Raw genomic sequence first — 22763 nt, 5'->3', positions numbered from 1 at the left:
ATAGGAGGTAAACTGACTTTTGTAATATACGGTATGTAATTTTTGATCTCACAAATGGACATTCCTTTTAAACTAACACCCCAGGTAAAACTGACCAAAAAAACGGTTGTGTGCATGAGGTCTTAGGGTGAGAGTCTACCAACATGCCCAGGACTATTTCAATAACACTCGTATCCAGTATTTTACCATTTTAGTACATCAATGGAGTTGTTTACATTTATTCTGACACTTCTCTACCAAATTCTCTAAACATTTATTTGAACAATTGTTTGGCCAATTATTGGTCTCCCAATCTTCCCATACATATGGATGCTCGGCCAAGTGTGCATATGTATTCAATAAGGAGAAAGCCGCTGCCAGATCCCTCTGTCAGGGGCTTAACTCTTGAGAACAAAAGGAATGAGCAGATAAAATCCAACAGCTGTTGGGGGAGAGTCAGGAGGCCCCATACACATTAATTAGATGGTTGGCTGAACCAGTCCGCTCCAGGGAGAGACTAAGAACATGTCACTGCCCGACTGATCTGCATGGGTCAGTGAGCAATGACAGAATCCAGCACCTGGCCCTGGTGCATTCAGCTCTAGAGACCCTGTGCTTGCACCAGGGCTACTGGATTCAGTCACTGTCTGCTGACCCATGCAAATCGGTTAGGCTCTCAGAATCTATCCCTGGACTGGAAGAGAGACAAGCTCAGTGATGGACGTGATGCTGGCAGAGGTGCTTGAGTGGAGTAGTGGACAGGGTCACGTGATTGGAGTTTGGATCTTGCGAGACAGACATTGCAGGTAGATTAAGTATATTAAAAAGTTAAAAGTTGTGTACAAGGCAGGTTTCATGACCGTAGGTTAGTTTTGAATGTGCAGCACCTTTGCTGCAGAATGCATGGCAGAAATCCGATGCCGACATTCGGACTTCTGTTGCAGATATGTCGTTTGAATGTCCAAGATCTGCCTCGGTGGTGCTGATCCATGTGTGGACACCCTCTCCGGTTTTAGCTGATCGAAGGATGTATACATGGTATTGCTTTATTTCACATATACGTGAAACAGATGTCCGATCCATCCCTGCCTGACCCAACCATGGGCTGTTGGAATTCTGTGAATGGGAATGGACAGAAATCCGGCAGCGGAAGGTTGAGTCCGGCAGGGACGGACCAGACAGGCTGTTTCCGGTCAGAACAGCCTGCCTGATCTGTTTTATGGATATGTGAAACAAGCCTAATGCCATTGAAAAAAGCAGGAGGCAGATTCCTTGCATGGAAAATCTGCTGTGTAAACCTATCCTAACTTCTCTAAATCTCTCGGCAATATAATATCATCATCTGTGTTTATTACTCTACAGAGCTTGGTATTATCTGCTAATATTGAAACTTTTCTCCTGTAAGCCATCATCAAGATGATTAAAAGTTAAGATATGATTCAGAGCCTCTTGCATATTGAAGGATTTGTAATAAGAGCAGATCTCATTACATTATTAGTATTGGAATTTTTCGCTTTATAAGCAAAAGCAATTCCAACAAACCTGCAGGGCCGAGTTATTTTAAATTGTCCATGGTTTCATCAGAAGACTTCAGTCACCTATCATGGTCAAGTCTGTGAATTGAGCTGCTCAGAATTGTGGTCATATTAGGGCTCTTTCACACCTGCGTTCTTGTCTTCCGGCATAGAGTTCCGTCGTCGGGGCTCTATGCCGGAAGAATCCTGATCAGGATTATCCTAATGCATTCTGAATGGAGAGAAATCCGTTCAGGATGCATCAGGATGTCTTCAGTTCCGGAACGGAACGTTTTTTGGCCGGAGAAAATACCGCAGCATGCTGCGCTTTTTGCTCCGGCCAAAAATCCGGAACACTTGCCGCAAGGCCGGATCCGGAATGAATGCCCATTGGAAGGCATTGATCCGGATCCGGCCTTAAGCTAAACGTCGTTTCGGCGCATTGCCGGAGCCGACATTTAGCTTTTTCTGAATGGTTACCATGGCTGCCGGGACGCTAAAGTCCTGGCAGCCATGGTAAAGTGTAGCGGGGAGCGGGGGAGCAGTGTACTAGCCGTCCGTGCGGCTCCCCGGGCGCTCCAGAGTGACGTCAGGGCGCCCCAAGCGCATGGATCACGTGATCGCATGGATCACGTCATCCATGCGCATGGGGCGCTCTGACGTCATTCTGGAGAGCCCGGGGAGCCGCACGGACTGTAAGTATACCGCTCCCCCGTTCCCCGCTCCTACTATGGCAACCAGGACTTTAATAGCGTCCTGGGTGCCATAGTAACACTGAAAGCATTTGGAAGACGGTTCCGTCTTCAAATGCTTTCAGTACACTTGCGTTTTTCCGGATCCGGCGGGCACCTCCGGCAACGGAAGTGCATGCCGGATCCCAACAACGCAAGTGTGAAAGAGGCCTTAGGCTACTTTCACACTTGCGGCAGAGTGATCCGGCAAAACGTATGCCAACTGATGGCATTTGTAAGACTTATCAGGATCCTGATCAGTCTTAAAAATGCCTGATCAGTCAGAAAAATGCATTGAAATGCCGGATCCGTCTTTCCGGTGTCATCCGGCAAAACGGATCCGACATTCATTTTTTTCGGTCTGCGCATGCGCAGACCGGAAGGACTGATCTGGCATTCCGGTATTTATACATTCCCATGGAAAAAATTCAGGCAAGTCTTTTTTTTTTTTTTTTAGCCGGAGAAAAACCGTAGCATGCTGCGGTTTTATCTTTTGCCTGATCAGTCACAATGACTGAACTGAAGAAATCCTGATGCATCCTGAACGGATTACTCTCCATTCAGAATGCATGGGGATATACCTGATCAGTTATTTTCCGGCATTGAGCCCTTTTCACGGAACTCAGTGCCGGAAAAGAAAAACGCTAGTGGGAAAGTACCCTTACTAGATATATACGATTTTGGATTTAAAAAAAAATGTTTACCTTTTATAATTTAACAGAATTTTCAAAGATTTTTATACCTCTGTATAGATATACCATCAGGGAGTCCAACACCTGGAACCCCCGTCAGTCAGATGTTTGGGAAGGCCTCGGCGCTCACAGCTGCACTGCGGCCTTCTGACAGCTCACCAAGCACAGCACCGTACACTGTATAACGGCTATACTTGAAATCGCAGCTCAGCCTCATCCACTTCAATGCGCAGGACATGTGACCGATGAATTTGACGTCACTGGTCTAGGCTAAGCTATGAGAAGACCGCGGCGCTACTGCACATTTGTATGAACCAGTTTAGTGGTAAATAACGTTTGGTGCCAATATCTGGTAGTGAAGTAAAATTAAAAGCAGTAAAATGGGACTGGATAATCTGTGTTTTCTTTGTGAATTTGAAGCCCAGCACAAAGACTAAGATGGTAAATCATTTCTATAATAGCTACCTTCTATATAGTAGGAGCTTTCTTTTACTACAGCAATCATAAATGCAGGATATGTTAGATCAGAGAGGGTCTGACTGCGAGGCCAAGCATGCATGCACACCATACAAGTCCATGTTAGGCATGGAAACAGCTGTTGACCTAGTTTTTGATAAGAGTTCTAAAATGTATCAATAAGTAAAAAAAAATCTGAAGCACCATCTTCTATAGTATCTTGGAATTAAGAATTCTGTGGAATTTATTTTTAGCTAAAATCAAATGACTAGGCTGATTTTCCGTTCAAGAATGTGTAAAATGTGGGTGACAACCCTGACGGAGACAAACAGATTAGCTGTCATTTATCTTTGCCACAAGCAGATACCTCTATGAAATGGCTTAAGTACGCACTATAGGTTATTCCTCTTAAATACATCGGTGTTTGATTTAGGCCGCATGCACACGACCGTGGTGTGTTTTGCGTTCCGCAAAACACGGATGGCGTCCGTGCGAGTTCCGTAATTTGCGGAACGGCACGGACAGCCTTCAATATGAATGCCTATTCTTGTCCTCAAAGCGCGGACAAGAATAGGACAGGCTATATTTTTTTAGCAGGGCCGCAGAACGGAGCAACGGATGCGGACAGCACACAGAGTGCTGTCTGCATCTTTTGCGGATCCCTTGAAGTGAATGGGTCCGCATCCAAGACGCCAAAACGGCGGCTCGGATGCAGACCCAAACAACGGCCGTGTGCATGAGGCCTTAAAAAGAGAGTTTCCCTAGGCCAGTGAAGGCCAACCTCTGGCACTCCAGCTGTGGTGAAACTACGACTCCCAGCATGTTTCATTCATTTCTATGGATTTCTGAGAACAGCCAAGCAAGTGCAGATCTTAGGAGTTGTAGTTTTACCACAGCTGGAGTGCCAGAGGTTAGCCATCACAGCGCTAGGCTTTCCTTGATCTGGAGCAAAGAAATGGTTTGACCCCTTCCACCACAATTGCTGCCCCACGATTAATTCTGATATTGAACAACAATACAAAAGGCACGTACATATCAATACCAGGCCAGGGCTAGTGGCAAGGTCTTCTGAGGCCTAAGACAAACCTGACACTATAGGAAGCATTATGTAACGTGTCTCCTCATGATCATCGGCAGCAATATAATAATATATCACCTTGGCAAGGAAACAAGGGGCATCCTAGGGCCCTGGGCTCAGGCCTACTTAGGTATTCCCTTAGCTGGTTTGCATATTTGCAATAACAAAACTATTTCCGTTTCAGCAATATCTGGTTGTAATGGTCATGAAGCATGTTGTGTTACAGGACATAATCCATTTCACAGCTAATCAATCCAGTGTTCTCATCTTTCATAGATGCCCCAGAGACTGTTTTCTGTGAAGTGTGCAGACGGCTCCGAGGATCAAGAGCAAATGCTTTCCATTGTTGAGTCTGAATCACGGACAGCACTTTTTATTATAAGCGCTGTTATTCTCCAATGAAAACAATATTCGATCCAAATATAAGTAACTTTTAAATGGCTAAATCTTCAACCGACCCCATCATCTATGCATTACCATAACTTTTTGGTGCCCAAGGCCCAACATATTGTAAAACACATATTTCGCAAAAAAATTCTAATAAAAAACAACAGACTATAACTAATTAGGTACGGGCTTTCTTAAGTGCCGGTATATCAGCTCATGTTCAAAAATGTTCTAAGCATAATATTTATCAACATCACCATTGAGCTTTCTGTTCTTCTGATTCATCGGTGATGTGAACTCCCTCTAAGTAGGTAAATAGTTCACACATACATTATATGGCTAAAGGATAGCGACATAATCACTGAATGTAGGTGATTCATTCAAAATTTAAATTTAGCACCAGCCATGCAGTCTGCCTTTACAAACATTTGATAGAAAAGAATGGATCGTACTAGAGAGCTCATTGAATTCAAATGTGGTGCTGTAATAAGATGCCACTATTATAATGAGTCATTTTGTGAAATTTCCTTCTCCTAGGTATTCCATGATCAGCTGGCAGTGGTAGTATTGCAAAGTAGAAGCGTTTAGGAACCATACCAACTCAGACCAGATAAAGCAGGGTCACCGAGTACTGAGGCGTGAAGTGCATTAAAGTCTACAGACTTCCAAACCACCTCTGGTATTAACATCAGCATAAAAACTGTGCACTAAGAGCTTCAAGGCAGGGGTTTCCATGATCGAGCAGCTGCATGCGAGCCTTACATCACCAAGCGTCAGAGGGAGTGGAGTGAAGCTGGTAGAGTCCAATCACATTTCTCTATTTGCCAGTCTGATGGACGAGTCTGGGTTTGGCAAATTCCAGGAGAACGTTTCCCGCCTGACTGCATTGTTCCAACTGCAATGTTTGGTGAAGGACGGATAATGCTATGGGATTATTGTTTATGGGTTGACCTAGGCCCCTTAAAGGGGTTATCCAAGATCTATAACACCCCCCATATGCCCGAGCCCCTCTCACAGAGATAGTACGTACCTCGTTCCCCGACACCCGCATCGCTTCTCATACCGGCATAGTGGGTGACGCTAGGGAGACTCGTTACCGTCGCGGCCTGCTATTGGCTGCCCCTCCCCAACGCCGGGTGTTTTCATCCGTGAAATGAGTAGATACAAAAGTGGCCGTGCCGGCATGAAAAGCAACGCAAGTGCCAGGGAGCGAGGCAAGTACATCCTCTGAGTGGGGCCCGGGCATATCGGGGGGCATTATAGATTTTGGATAACCCTTTAAAATGCAGGAAAGGGTAATCTTAAAGGGGTTGGCCAGTTTATATTACTAGTTGCAAATGTGTTGGGACCAGCACGAGCATACAGGTAGTAATAAAAACTAAATCTGCACTGGTGTCCAATAGTTCAATATGCATAATTCATCTTTACATGCAGTTCCCTTAATCTGTGTGTGATGGCACTGTGCTGGGAATATAGAATCCTCTGTCAGCGTCCTCCATTCATTTATACTGGGGACTGACAGGGAAACTAGGGCATGTGCAGTCAGTCCCCAGCAGTGATGGCCAATATTCAATGAGCTCTCAGTGATGGCCCGATGAAGGCTGTTCTCTGAACTGCCTGCTCCCGGTGACCGCATGTGCTTCAGAGCGGCGAGCGGCGCAGGCACAGGTAAGGACTTACCTCTGCATCGGCGGACTTGGGAGTGAAGATGGCAGATCGCATGTGTTCGTCGGCAAACACTGCGAACTGGCCGTCACTGGTTCCCAGTGTAAATTATTGCAGGCCACTGATGTAGGATTCCATGTTCCCTGCATCTGAATCAGAGATTTTGTGGCCTAATTAATTCTGGTGAACATCTAAAAATATTTGCATGTAGCTGCAGACATCAGTGACATGCATGAACTCCACCCTGAAGGGGATGTGCATCTTAGGCTCTGCTCAAGTCTTTTAGCCCAAAACATTGTATGCATTTTTTATTTAAATGTTATCCTTCGATGCTAAATGAAGCATGAAGGTGGAGGTGAATATAAAGGCGCTGAGTGCAATTGTTACAATGTCCCAGGCGTTTACTTTCTGGAAATATGAGTATTAGGGTATAATATGATTTTTTTTTAAATGTGCGTCAAAAACTGTCCTAACAAAAGGGTGAATGTGCTTTGCACTAGGACACTGGGCTTTCTACCATGTAAACATTCAAATTCAAACCTTGAATAACTCTGTCATGTATTCCATGAAATAAACATGTTCATTCTGTAGTTCAGGCCGATAGTATACTATACCTTGAAATAAATATTTTGCACAGACTAAATATTAACCCCTTCAGTATGGAGCCACTTTTCACCTTAAATCCCAAATCTGACATGCGTCACTGTGGTAATATTTCTGGAATGCTTTTAATTATCCAAGCCCTTCTGAGAATGTTTTCTGGTGACACATTGTACTTCATGTTAGGTGATACATTTGAATCAATAGGTTTTACCTTTATATAGTAAAAAAAAAAAAGTCCAACATTTACAGAAAATTTGAAAAAAAATTGCAATTTTCAAAATTTGAATTTCTCTGCTTTTAAGGCAGATAGCGATACCTCATAAAATAGTTATTACTTTGCATTTCCCATATGTCTACTTCATGTTTGCATCATTTTGTAAATGCCATATTTTTTTTTTTTTTTAAGTACGTTAGGCTTCAAATTTTAGAAGCAATTCTTAACATTTTTAAGAAAATTTCCAAAACCCACTCTTTTTAAGATTCAGTTCCGTTATGGAGTCACTTTGTGGGGCTTATATAGTAGAAACCACCAATAAATAACCCCATATTAGAAACTATACCCCTCAAGTTATTCAAAACGGATTTTACAAACTTTGATCTGATGGGGATGGGGAGGGTGTCTGTACCCTCCGCAAACCCTGTGTATTCCCAAGTCATCACTGACTGCAACATGCCGGCGTACACAGCAGGGGCTCAGCTTTCAGGAACAGCCGAACCCCTGCTGCTGATCGAGAGGTCGCTGCTCCTGCACCTGCCCGATCAGAGCTCCGTACATGTACGACGCTGGTATCCTACGGGTTAACAATTGAGAGAAGAATATATTTTTCATTTTATGAAGACCCCCCCCCACACACACAAAAAAAAGTACAGCAAGAAATCTAAAAGGTTATTCCCTGTGAATACTGGTGTGATCGTATCACTGAGACATGATGTGGTTATAGGCGTTCTGCAGCCATCTCTTCTTCTAGAGATATATTTTAATCTTGAACTAACAAAATTTGTATGTACTGGTTGTGATGTTACCAGTGCGCTGTAGGCAAGGTTTCACCTTTCAAAAACAGCATCTCTGAAAACAGGAATGTATTTTTGCTATTTTATGCTGTATTATTTCCATGTTTCCTACATTTACTCTGCTCTTTTTTTCACACAAACACTATTTTTTGCTTTGTCACAAAAGTGCACCTCCTGCCAAAATGGAAAACAGTGCTCTGGAATCCTTACATGTAAGGCTACTTTGACATCTGCGCTTTCCCTTTCCGCTATCGAGATCAGTCATAGGATCTCAATAGCGGGGGGGGGGGAACACTTCTGTTTTTTCCCCATTCATTGTCAATGGGGACAAAAAATGCACGAAACTGAATTCACCAGATTGCATTCCGTTCCATTTGGCTGCGTCCCTGTCACACACACAATAACGCTGCAAGCTGCGTTTTTCTGTCTGCGATGTGGTGCGGAGCAAGACGGATCCGTCATGACACACAATGTAAGTCAATGGGGACGGATCCGTTTTCTCTGACAATAGAAAACGGATTTGTCCCTTCAATGGTGTTCATGACAGATCCGTCTTGGCTATTTTTAAAGATAATACAACCGCATCCGTTCAGAACGGATGCAGAAGGTTGTATTATTATGACAGAAGCGTTTTTGCTGATCCATGCGCAGGTTTTCCACTGTATTCCAGTCTTGAGTTTCTATCACAAGAGGAGGCTAACTCCTGTCAGCAATCTTAGCTACAATGGGGTTAACATCTTGGGTGGCCAACCAGGCACACTGGTGAAAATTTGCCAATCTTCTAGATGTGGTAAACTTAAAGTCCCTGTGCACTGGCCAAACATCAACCAGATAATTGCTACTTACAAATGCTTTAAGAGATTATCTACTGGTGTAAAGGTGCCACCGATTACCGAATAAACAAGTGAAATGCTCATTCATTGGGTAATATGATTGTTTGCGTGGTCACAAAAATCATCATTTGCTGACAGCAGACCATGCCATCTAAACACGCTCTGCTGTGGGCAAACAATGATTCTGTATGGGAAGGAGAGATGGAAGGAGCGGTCACTCCTTCCAATACTGTGGAGATCGCTGCATGTACTTGCATCGGTTTCCTTTACTGACGGCGCACTGAGAAGATATCACTGGCTTTATAGACGATCTATCACCTCTCATGGTTTGTCTGCTACAATAAATAATTATATGCCACAAAAAGGCCTGTATTACACAGGTCGATTAAGCAAGCGATTTTTGGCAGGGGAAGCGTTCCCTCCCGGCAATCGCCTGCTAGCTAGCGGAGGAGAGCGCTGCTATTACATACAGCAATCTCCTCCGCAGCATGGGGAGGAGCGATTGATATGCCAGCGCTCGTCCTCAAAATGACAATTGCCTGCTGAACGAGCGTTTGTATGTTCACCTGGAACTCGGCGGTATTACACTGCAAGATGATCGCTAAGAAGCATTCATACAAGCGCTTGTTAGCGATTATCTGCTGAAAAATGGGCAGGTTTAATACAGCCTTAACAGACAACTAGGTCACACAATCTGATCCTGCATGTAGGGACAAAGCAAATGGCAACAGTCAGTTCTAAATGCAAGCAAAGAAAGGAGGTGTTGACTATAAACACAGCGTGCCTGATCCACAGTGGGAAAGGGGTGCAACTTTTGAGAAAAGCCCAGGGTCTATAGTCTACTTAATCCACCACTGCTAGTCAACAGTTAAAGAGGACCTTTCACCGATTCTTACCCTATGAACTAACTATACAGACATGTGGAGCGGCGCCCGGGGATCTCACTGCACTTACTATTATCCCCGGGCGCCGCTCCGTTCTGCCGCTATGCCCTCCGGTATCTCCGCTCACTAAGTTATAGTAGGCGGAGATACCAGTCCCTAAGTTATGGTAGGCGGAGTCTGCCCTAGCGCTGGCCAATCGCAGCGCAGAGCTCACAGCCTGGGAGGTTATTTTCTCCCAGGCTGTGAGCTCTGCAATGCGATTGGCCAGCGCTAGGGCAGACTCTGCCTACCATAACTTAGGGACTGGTATCTCCGCCTACTATAACTTAGTGAGCGGAGATACCGGAGGGCATAGCAGGAGAACGGAGCGGCGCCCGGGGATAATAGTAAGTGCAGAGAGATCCCCGGGCGCCGCTCCACATGTCTGTATACTTAGTTCATAGGGTAAGAATCGGTGAAAGGTCCTCTTTAAATATATATTTTTTTAAAAAGCACATAATACAAGTATTAAAAGCACTAACTGGCTGATATAAAGACAGGTATCAATAGTTTTGCTGTGAATTACAAAACCTCTAGATGTGCTTGATGGCCAGTGTAGTTCAGTGATGTCATCACTGATGGAGGACCTTACTGCATGCAAGACGTTACATGTGCAGCCTAGTGGATAGGAAGTAGGTTTCATATTTTTAATAGCTAGTGTAACATCATATGATCCTCTCCAATGTATAAATCCACTACATCACTATAGACAAAAGATCACAGTGGTCGCAGCCCTGTGAAGACACTATGGTGACTATTCTGACACTACTATGACCACATTTTCTTTTTTAAATCAGATCTTTTTTATTGAAAATTTTCTTAACATGCAATACAAACAATAGAGTAGTAACAAACCCCAAACATCAAATATATTCCTCGCCACCACCCTTGGACAACCTAGTGGAGGTTCTTATCACAGGCCTCTCATATATGTAAGCTGAGGCATACTTCACAGAAAGAAAATGCAGGTATTGTACCATATCCTAAAAGATACCTTTAAAGGGATTATCCCATGAAAAATACTCTACATTTTTCAAACCAGCACCTGAATCTGAGTACTTTTGTAATTGCATGTAATAAAAAATGTGTTATAGCTACCGAGTTATTCACTGAACTCCAACCGTATAGCACCACCTGCAGCGGAGAGGACACACTCTCTGAGAAAGTACACACCTCCTGAACCGACAGCTTGAAATAAATCTAGCAGAAGGATTGAAGCAATGAATGGGGAGATCGTTGGATCCATGTGAGATACAGGACTGGTTCTAGCTTTGTTAAAAAAAAAAAAAAAAAGAAGAAGAGGCTGTAATCTACTAGATTAATTTTTTACATTAATCATGGGATAACCCCTTTAAGTACGAGACACCATAGGGAGGTCCATTCCAGATAGTATTTCTTGCAGAACGGGAGGGTAGAGATTATAGCGCACCTTTGAGTCAGGGCAGTTTTCATTAGCATACACTGCGTGCAGAATTATTAGGCAAATGAGTATTTTGACAACATCATCCTCTTTATGCATGTTGTCTTACTCCAAGCTGTATAGGCTCGAAAGCCTACTACCAATTAAGCATATTAGGTGATGTGCATCTCTGTAATGAGAAGGGGTGTGGTCTAATGACATCAACACCCTATATTAGGTGTGCATAATTATTAGGCAACTTCCTTTCCTTTGGCAAAATGGGTCAAAAGAAGGACTTGACAGGCTCAGAAATGTCAAAAATAGTGAGATATCTTGCAGAGGGATGCAGCACTCTTAAAATTGCAAAGCTTCTGAAGCGTGATCATCGAACAATCAAGCGTTTCATTCAAAATAGTCAACAGGGTCGCAAGAAGCGTGTGGAAAAACCAAGGCGCAAAATAACTGCCCATGAACTGAGAAAAGTCAAGCGTGCAGCTGCCAAGATGCCACTTGCCACCAGTTTGGCCATATTTCAGAGCTGCAACATCACTGGAGTGCCCAAAAGCACAAGGTGTGCAATACTCAGAGACATGGCCAAGGTAAGAAAGGCTGAAAGACGACCACCACTGAACAAGACACACAAGCTGAAACGTCAAGACTGATTTTTCTAAGGTTTTATGGACTGATGAAATGAGAGTGAGTCTTGATGGGCCAGATGGATGGGCCCGTGGCTGGATTGGTAAAGGGCAGAGAGCTCCAGTCCGACTCAGACGCCAGCAAGGTGGAGGTGGAGTACTGGTTTGGGCTGGTATCATCAAAGATGAGCTTGTGGGGCCTTTTCGGGTTGAGGATGGAGTCAAGCTCAACTCCCAGTCCTACTGCCAGTTTCTGGAAGACACCTTCTTCAAGCAGTGGTACAGGAAGAAGTCTGCATCCTTCAAGAAAAACATGATTTTCATGAAGGACAATGCTCCATCACACGCGTCCAAGTACTCCACAGCGTGGCTGGCAAGAAAGGGTATAAAAGAAGAAAATCTAATGACATGGCCTCCTTGTTCACCTGATCTGAACCCCATTGAGAACCTGTGGTCCATCATCAAATGTGAGATTTACAAGGAGGGAAAACAGTACACCTCTCTGAACAGTGTCTGGGAGGCTGTGGTTGCTGCTGCACGCAATGTTGATGGTGAACAGATCAAAACACTGACAGAATCCATGGATGGCAGGCTTTTGAGTGTCCTTGCAAAGAAAGGTGGCTATATTGGTCACTGATTTGTTTTGTTTTGTTTTTGAATGTCAGAAATATATATATATAATGTGAATGTTGAGATGTTATATTGGTTTCACTAGTAAAAATAAATAATTAAAATGGGTATATATTTGTTTTTTGTTAAGTTGCCTAATAATTATGCACAGTAATAGTCACCTGCACACACAGATATCCCCCTAAAATAGCTAAAACTAAAAACAAACTAAAAACTACTTCCAAAAATATTCAGCTTTGATATTAATGCGTTTTTTGGGTTCATTGAGAACATGGTTGTTGTTCAATAATAAAATTAATCCTCAAAAATACAACTTGCCTAATAATTCTGCACTCCCTGTAGTGCTATGAACACATTTTCACTGAGGCCTAGCCCATGTACAGGTCCACAGGGGTCTAAAAGTGAGCCATAGGTCCAAAACCGAGGGGGTCATTTATTATACTGAAATACGTCTATATTAGGCTTAATATCCCGGCTATTAAGAGAATAAACAAACTGCGTTCGGGTTTGATCTAATTGACTCCCAAAGTCCACGGTCATTTGTGCAGCTCTATACATTATATTTATAGGTCATTGTTAGGCAGGACATTTCTGAACATCATTCTTCTCTAATGGGAAAGGCAAATTATATAAGACTTGGGCCTATTTACTAACAGACCTGGGCACTGTAGTGTGTAGACTGCCACAATCCCGCTTATGAGGAAATAACGTCAAACTGCGCTGAAACAAATAACAGGCGGATCAATAAGATGCGACAGGTTCTCAGCTGAATGCTTGGCCTATGGTGACCTGTCACTGCCCTGTGCACAAAGAAGATTTAATGAATGGTCAGAAGCACATCAGATAACTGGTGATTCATTCTGGAAACCTGGATGTGCTAGGAATATAAAACAGGTCTCTCCCTGGAGTCTCATTGAAAGCGGACCAATTTACAGATAGTTTCAGATCTCATTTGTAGATCATGACGAGTAAAGATCACACCCGGACATTATTTAATAGGGCAGTCCTGATTTATAAGATGGTGTAACTATCAGCAAAGGTTCCTAAGCTTATATTTATATGGGAGTAAGGATCACCGTGCTCCTCTAGTATGCACCTAGCATACATGGTATCATTCCTTTACTGCTGTATTAATGACTTAAAAGGAGCTGAGGTTTGGAGCTGTATTAAAAGTTTATGTTATTGAACCAAGATATCAGAAATTTCCCAACATGATATTATCTGAATTACCCACTATATAGGCACTGTCAGCGGAGAACAGGCACAAGCCATGCACAGAATATGGCAGCAATTGCAACGTGGAATTGCTTATAACACATTTCCATCCGGTCTTCCATACCTTTTTCATAAACGGTCGGAGTGGATCTAAGCTTTCCTTCTTTGTACTAGAAGAGAAGATCTTGTGAAGGCAGCGCTAAGCTAGACATGCAATTCAGATCAAACACTCATTCGGCTGCCAGCTACACTCTCAACCCCATCCAATATACATGTGTGGTTGGCTTAGTATGTATGTATACTGAAGAGGGAGCGGGTAATCAGATACTACCAAACACACCCAGGGGAGGACTGGCCATAGACCCTTCAGGGAAATTCCCCAGTGGGCCAATGTCCAGGGGATTCGCCTGAGCCCCCCCTCACAATCCGATGGTCTCAGCATTAATTAATGCTACGAGCATCAGGTACTTATGCACCTGGCCAGCAGTCGCAGGTGTCCTCCTGAATTTAACTGCATCCTCAGGATGGTAATCTAGCCGAATACTTCATAGAGGGCTGCAGTATTATGTTCTGCACAGTGATATTTGATTCTGCGGAGGCAGCATTATGTGCTGCACTGTGGTATTTGGTTCTTCAGGGGCGGTACAGTATTGCTGCTGTGCCTACTTATATTGTTCCTACTTATGTTGGCCCGGCTTTAGCCAATTTGAACCTGCCTACAACATAGGGCAAATTTTTGGTATTTTTTATCAGTGCCACTTTAAGTTCTCAGTCCATACCTACAAACACCTAAAACAGTGGCTTACCTCTCCTGAGAACCAAGGAGCACCAAGACCGGTGTTTTAAAGCCATAAGCTGGCGGAGGATCCGCTGGAGGCATGTAAAGGCGCCGGCCTCTCTATAACTTCAGCGCATCCAGCACCAGTTCTAAATGTAAGACAGCTTCCGAGCTGTCTTACATTTAGATCTTTTTCTATACCTAAAACAGACGTAGAAAATGATGAATGAAAGTGGCCTGCCGGCCCGTCCCCTTTCCCGCCCCACCCACTTTTTTAGACCTAACCATTGCACTGATCTGAGCCTGAAATATGCCTAATTAAGGCTACTTTCACACTAGCGTTAATATTTTCCGGTATTGAGATCTGTCACATGGTCTTAATACCGTGGAAAAAAAAACACTTCTGTTTCGTCCCCATTCATTGTCAATGGGGACAAAACTGAACTGAACAGAAGGGAATGCTCCAAAATGCATTCCGTTCAGTTCTCATACGGGAGAGCAAACCCGCAGCATGCTGCGGTTTGTATTTCCATCATGGGATGCGGAGCAAGACGGATCCATCATGACCCACAATGCAAGTCAATGGGGACGGATACGTTTTCTCTGACACAATTGAAAACGGATCTGTCCCCCCATTGACTTTCAATGGAGTTCATGACGGATCCGTCTTGGTTATGTTAAATATAATACAACTGGATCCGTTAACAACGGATGCAGGTGGTTGTATATAGGCAGGAGCTTCGTACAGTATTAGAATGTATTGGCTCCGATGAGCCGAAGTTATTGCTTCGTGAAGACTTCATAAATTAATGTGTACTGTAAAAAAACATTTCCCGAAATCGGGTTCGGTTCCAAGTAAGAACTTAAAGGGGCTATCCCGTGAACTATTTTCAGAACCAAAAGTCCAGAAGTTATGTTAATATGTGTTTTAAAGTAATTTGCAGTGTTCCTAGCTTTCAAATATATTTATCATCTCTTTTATACATCCCTGGAAACCATTGGTGCTGCTGCTAATCTGCACTGCTGTAAGCAGAATCAGTCTCCTCCCCCTCTGGCAGCTAAAAATACTATATAGTCCTTCCATTGCAGATTCATACTGTGACGTCCAGACTAGTGAAGGTATATACAGTGTGACATTCACATCGTTCACTAAGCAGGGAAGAAGGCAGAAAACCAGAACCTGGCTAAGGGGAAAGTCTGCATGCATTTTTGCCGGCACTCAGCTCATTAGGTAGACATGAATACTATTATACACTTTGAACACCAGGTGGTGCCATGCTATGTATGTAAATGGTTATAACTCTTAACTGGATCATATTTTTAACAGCATTTACACAGCAGACCTCCCAAGTGTCCCTCTTTTGGAGCGACAGTCCCTCTTTTTTTACTAAAGTCCCCCTGTCCCTCTTTGCTCCTTAAATGTCCCTCTTTTTGATCTGAATTTTTTTTTGTTTTTTTTTTAAGGATTACTGTATTTTTCACCCCATAAGATGCACCGGTCCATAAGACGCACCTAGGTTTTAGAGGAGGAAAATAAGAAAAAAAAAATGTTTTCATTACACCTCAGGTCAGACCACTAACAAACCCCCAATATTAATCAGACCTCAGCTCACAGCCCCAATCAGATCACCAATGTTAATTATACCTCAGATCAGAGCAAAATATAAAGAAGACCCCCAATCAGACCTCAGATCAGTCCTCCATGCCTCATATCAGCCCCCAGCCATAGGTTAATCAGCCCCCAGCCTCAGATCACAAAATAAATAAAGCACTTATCTCTCCTGCTCCAGGACGCCGCCGCTCCTCACCGCTCACGATCATCTTCCTTCGCCTACGTTGGCTGTGCTGGTAACTGGCGTGCACCTCGTGAGGACACAGAGCGCCGTCACGCAGTGCGAAGCCTTCACAGCCAACAGCAGAGGACCAGGAAGCAGCGAATACAGAGTCTTCACCGCTTCCTGGTCCTCCAGTACTAATGGAAGCGCTCATTAGTATTTGCCCCATAAGATGCAGGGGCATTTTTCCCACGTTTGAAGGGGGGGGGGAGTGCGTCTTATGGGGCGAAAAATACGGTAAGTTTTTTATTATGGTTTTCAACAGTAATAAAAGATAAAATACAATATTTGCTTGTCTGGTTTCTCCATGTATATTTGAGCACCATCTTGTATATTAATTATTTCATTATTTGATGCAGTTGGAATTTTAGAAATTTCTATATTCAGATTATTTTGGCGCTATTTCTTAAGAGAAAACCACTGAAGTGTATAGATATGCAGGAAAAATTTATCTTTCACACAATGAACCATAAATGTCCCTCTTTGACTGTCCAAAAAGTTGGGAGGTATGACACAGTAAACATTAACGGTGGTGCAGCAGCCAAGTGGTTTTGTAGTAAATAGTTCACAGAGAGGCAAAGAACATGATCATTCATGTTAATGCTCTGTGTCTGCTGTCCGGAACGGGGCTTGGCTGTCTTTCATACAGCAGATTCCACGCACAGCATCCGCTCGTGTGAAAGAGCTCTTAGGTTCTGTCTATATAACCTGTACAATCTTCTCAAATCCAGCCAAGGGGGTACAATGTGTCTCTCAACCATTATGTTTCTCTCTGTGCGCAAATGTGTGGCACTACAATGCTCAGCACACTCAATAGGTATTTTTGATGTACCCACTGAGGGGGCAGATATTTAACAGGTGATCAGGCTTAAAGGGTTTCTGTCACCCCACAAAACTCTTTTTTTTTTTTGGATAGTTAGATTCCTCATAGCGCGATATAGGAGAATATAATAGTCTTACTTACTTTCATGCGGCCGATTCTTTATAAAACGAAGTTTTATAATATGTAAATGAGGGCTCTACCAGCAAGTAGGGCGTCTACTTGCTGGTAGCCGCAGCAGAAAACCGCCCCCTCGCCGTGTTGATTGACAGGGCCAGCCGTGATCTCCTCCTCCGGCCGGCCCTGTCAGTATTTCAAAAATCGCGCGCCTCTGGTCATTCGGCGCAGGCGCTCTGAGATAAGGAGGCTCGTCTCCTCAGCACTCCCTCAGTGCGCCTGCGCCGATGACGTCTTCTCTTTCGGTGATGTCATCGGCGCAGGCGCACTGAGGGAGTGCTGAGGAGACGAGCCTCCTCATCTCAGAGCGCCTGCGCCGAATGACCAGAGGCGCGCGATTTTTGAATTACTGACATGGCCGGCCGGAGGAGGAGATCACGGCTGGCCCTGTCAATCAACACGGCGAGGGGGCGGTTTTCTGCTTCGGCTACCAGCAAGTAGACGCCCTACTTGCTGGTAGAGCCCTCATTTACATATTATAAAACTTCGTTTTATAAAGAATCGGCCGCATGAAAGTAAGTAAGACTATTATATTCTCCTATATCGCGCTATGAGGAATCTAACTATCCAAAAAAAAAAATGAGTTTTGTGGGGTGACAGAAACCCTTTAAGGGCAATTTTTTTTAATTATTGCATTATTTTGAGCAAAAATAGTTTTTTCAATTGGTCTTTATTAAAAATATGGAATCCTTTTTTCTGTACAGAGCGGACATGCTCTACTAGCTGCCTGTGGATTTTCTGTCTTTTCTGTCATCTGGGGAGCAGACCGACTTCTTATCTCTTCTCTCTCACAATATAAACAAACAAACACTCATTCAGTGGCGTACCTACCAGGGAAGCAGGGGAAGCAGCTGCTTCGGGGCCCGGGCTGACAAGGGGCCCGGAGCAGTAGTAAACAGTCAGACTGGCCACACCCCCCTCTACACTCACTTCACTGCTGCTTTAGAATGTCTTGCAGAGCAGGGAGCTAAGCCCCGCCCATCAGCACAGACCTTAGAATGTCCTGCAGAGCAGGGAGCTAAGCCCCGCCCATCAGCACGGACCTTAGAATGCCTTCGGAGCAGAGCAGGGAGCTAAGCCCCGCCCATCAGCACGGACCATTAATACAGGAGCCTGGCTGCTTAATAGTGCAGCCAGGGCTCAGTACAGTGTGCTACAGGTAGATCCTGTCTCCCCTCCCGCTCCTAACTATTACTAACTATTAGTACAGCCCAGCTTCTGCTACAGAGACTGCTCTGTCGGCAGTAACAGGAGGGAGAGGGGAGACAGGAAGTGCTGCAGAAAGAAGATGCTGTGCCTGTCACTATAGGAGCCCATACATTCCAGGCCTATCCCTGCCAACCCTAGCTGTCCTGCATCTCATGTAGCCCCCCCCCCCCCCCCAGCTGCATTCATCTGCTGTCCTTTGCCCCCCCCCCCCCAGCTGCATTCATCTGCTGTCCTTTGCCCGCCCCCAGCTGCATTCATCTGCTGTCCTTTCAGAAGCCCCCCACCCAGTCCTGTCCTGTGGGCCCCCTACTTATCTGATGCCCTGCCCTCTAGGCTCCCTATCCATCTGATGCCACACTCCTCTGGGCGCCCATGTGCAGCTTGGGGACACCAGTATGAGGCCAGAATGGGGACTGGAAGGTCACGGAGCGGCGGGGAGCAGGAGAGTATGTTTTTTTTCAACAACTGTACAATGCACCGCTAGTTCACATCACATTTTTTGTCCCACATTTAAGGCTGGGTTCACATCACTGTTTTCCCATTCGTTTAACGTATACAAAAAAAACGCATTCGGATGCCTCATACTGATGCCATGACAGTGACATCCGTTCACCATAGAGTTTCATTGTAAAAAAAAAAAAAAAAAAGTATAAAATTTTTTTTACCGGATTGTGCAGGATACAAGAACGTGGAGTACTGCATTTTTGTATTGTGTACGTCATTGTCCAGTAAAAACACATGTATGTTAAGGAATCAAATGCCACTGTGACGCCTGCCTGCCCGTTTAAAAATTTGCTGTGGGGCCCAGTCATTTCTAACTACTCCACTGGTTACCAGGGGCTCAGACCATGGGGACAGACTACATTCGGTGTCAGCCCTGCAGCAATACATAGAATGGGCGCCTATCCTACAGCAGGGGTCATACTGTGCTGTACATACAGTGTAGTGTGAGGTCATGTTCACCTCTCCGGGTATATTACCCAGGAAAGCACAATTCTGCAAAAAGGACATGTTCTATCTTTTGGTGGAACGGAAGTGCGGAATGGAAACCCACGGACGCACTGCGTAGTGCTTACGTAGTGTTCCTTTCCATGATTCCGTTTCGCACCCTTCCGCATCTCCGGATTTGCGGACCCATTGAAGTGAATGGGTCCGCATCCGTGATGCGGAATGCACACGGAAGGGTGCCCATTTATTGCTGATCAGCATATGCGGTCCTCAATACAGGAATGTCTGGCCCCTTTCACACGAACGATACGGGTTGGCTCCAGATGCGTTCATGGTGCATTCAGAGAAACTCGCACCATTTTTCAAGCAAGTTCAGTCAGTTTTGTCTACGATTGCATTCAGTTTTTTCTGCGCGGGTGCAATGCGTTTTGATGCGTTTTTCATGCACGTGATAAAAAACTAAGTTTAAAAACAATATCTCCTAGCAACCTGGTGGTGAGCGTGGTGACGTCGGCACAGGTCCTGCTGAATGAAGATAGAAGATTTCTATCTTCATTCAGCAGGACCTGCTCCGACGTCATCACGCTCACCGCGTTGTGAGCGCGGTGACATCACCAAAGGTACTTTTTGCTGACAGGTCCTGAAAGAAGACGAGCCGGGCTGCGCGATCAAGTGGATGAGGTGAATAATTAAATATTTTATTATTTTTTAACCCCTCAAGCCACATGTTACTTAGCATTCTGTATTAAGAATGCTATTATTTTCCCTTATAACTATGTTATAAGGGAAAATAATAAAGTTCGGGTCCCTATCATCTCCTAGCAACCATCCGTAAAAATCGCATTGCATCCGCAATGCTTGCGGATGCAATGCGATTTTCAAGCAGCCCCATTCACTTCTGTGGGCCCTGCACTACGTGAAAAACTCAAAATATAGAGCATGCTGCGATTTTTACGCAACGCACAAGTTATGCGTGAAAATCACTGATCATGTACACAGCCCCATTGAAGTGAATGGGTCCGGATTCAGTGCGGGTGCAATGCGTTCACATCACGCATTGCACCCGCGCGGAAAACTCGCCCGTGTCAAAGGGGCCTAAGACTTTGACACGGCACCCACAACAGTATGATAGAATGACACTACATGACAGATAGGGTGTGTGTATATGTATATAATATATATAATAGGAAAAGGATGGCGTGGCTGCCTGGTCTGGTCTAGATCGTGACTAGCCAAAGAAGGAGCGGGGTTTACATGGGGGGGGGGGGCCCCCCATACAAAAATGTGCCCAGTCACCTCTTGTTACGCCCCTGCACTCATTAAAGCTCAATCCTGATCTTACTGATAAAAATGTGGCTTAAAAGGGGTTATCCAACCCCTATAATGCCCCCTAAAATGACCAGGCCCCTTATACTGGTTATACTTACCCCGCTCCCCGGCATCTGCGTCGCTTCTGCTCCCCACAAGGTTGCTGCTGCATCACCCTGTTGCGCGGATGAAAACATCTGGCGACAGGGGACAGCCAATAACATGCCGCGGCAGGAGCGAGGGGACAGCCAATAGCATGCCGCGGCAGGAGCAAGCGTCCCTAGCATCCTGGGTGATGCTAGAGAGGTTCATTCCTGTGGAGGCCCGCTATTGGCTGCCCCCCAACCCCCCACCTCCGAATGTTTTGATCCGCGTGATGGGCAGATGCAGGTGCTGGGGAGCGGGGTAGATCAGGGTTCCTCAGCTCCAGTCCTCAGGGCCCACCTGCCGATCATGTTTTCAGGATTTCCTTAGTATTTAGATATAATTAGTATCCATGGATCAGGACTTACCGCAGGTATTCATTCTGTGGGATATTCTCAAATCATGACCGGTAGGTGGACCGGAGTTGAGGAACACTGTAATAGATGATTAGCACAAAGTTAAAGTACCAGTCACACAGTTAGAAAAACAGTTAACCCTTTGTTACAGAATGGCTCAATCTTTTAAAATAAAGGCCAATAGAATATGATTTTTAGCCAAAAATGAGTAAAATGCATTCATATACAAAAATTGCCTCCAAAAGGTGTTGCTTGGAGGGGTGTCTGAAACTTCACTACCTGACCAGTGAAGTCCAAAACACGCATATATGTGTTACCTTTCACGGGCTATTTCTCTGCATTCTCCTAGGTCATGTCTGTCCAGTCTGAAACATACACTCTCCTTTTCTCTCAGACGCTGGTTCACTTTGCTAGATGCTCTTGGCATCCTGGACGATACTGCTGTGTCGCCCTCGCACAGCTCGCTCTCTGCTACACCCTGACCCAGCAGCTTCCTAGCTAGCAGGGTGGAGTCAGCCACACCTCGTTACTGTAGCCTGGGCCTGAACGTTAACCCTCTACTCTCCTCTACACACAACCCTTGAGATACACAGTGCACAAAGTACAGTACACAAACCCCCTTTTTGCAGTGGGATGAGCCCTTTAACATCAGCAAAAAAAACTTTTCTTACTGCCGGGGCAGCAAGTCAGCACATACAATTCCTACATTTGTAAAAAGAAGACAAAAAGCCTATCAGATCCATGGTTATAGCGTAGTCCAAGATCTAGAATACCAAAGCTGAAGTTAAGAAGTTTAAAACTTTTAAATGTAAAAAAAGTCATACAGAAAACATAAGCTTGAGAAAAGATAAGACACTTATGCTTGGAAGTCTATAAATGATTAAATTTGCAGATGGAAATACGTGTAACACTAGGTTTTGGTCACTGCAATCACTGAACACATTCCAAAGTTCATCATTTTAATTTAGGACTAAAATTTGCACCTACCACTAAAATGAATAAATTCGATATCTATATAGGGATAGAAAAATTCATTAGAAAACCGTTTTAAAAAGTTTTTTTTTTTAAACCCCATCACATATGTCTCAGAAGATAATGAGAAATACATACAAACGGATCTAAAACAAAAAGCTATGAAATTCACTAGACAAGAAATAAGTCAAGAGATTGCTACTTTCCTCAAATGCGTTGAAACTGATATAAGACAAATAAAAAATAACCATATTAGAAAAAATCTCTCAAGTCATGAGATTCCAGCAATAAAACAATTACAAACACAAAGTAATATTACCATCCAACTGGCGGATAAGGGAGGAGCTATCGTAATTTTAGACACAGCAAAAGTACAATCAGGAATGCAGGAGACCACTACATACAGAAAATTAACCAATGATCCCACCAAAAGATTTCAATCCGATTCTTTTAAAATTTTGTCAA

At 44.2% G+C, this 22763-nt stretch overlaps 1 protein-coding gene across 8 annotated transcripts in view; it reads right to left on the bottom strand.

Moving 5' to 3' along the window:
• Window positions 1–22763, bottom strand: part of KLF12 (Kruppel like factor 12) — a 249267-nt gene that overhangs the window by 141346 nt on the left and 85158 nt on the right. Inside the window, exon 1 of one of the 8 annotated variants that reach the window (XM_040425350.1) lies at window positions 21644–21764. The exons of 6 other annotated variants lie outside the window; for them this stretch is intronic. In XM_040425350.1, coding sequence (XP_040281284.1) covers window positions 21644–21753 — 110 coding nt within the window. In that variant the 5' untranslated portion in view covers window positions 21754–21764. Of the gene's footprint in view, window positions 1–21643; window positions 21765–22763 lie in introns of those variants that run through there. One more of the 8 variants, XM_040425359.1, reaches the window with a different exon arrangement.

Source organism: Bufo bufo, chromosome 3 (assembly GCF_905171765.1).
Source record: "Bufo bufo chromosome 3, aBufBuf1.1, whole genome shotgun sequence".
NCBI classification, from domain to species: Eukaryota; Metazoa; Chordata; class Amphibia; order Anura; family Bufonidae; genus Bufo; species Bufo bufo.
This window is presented reverse-complemented; position numbering and strand designations above follow the sequence as displayed.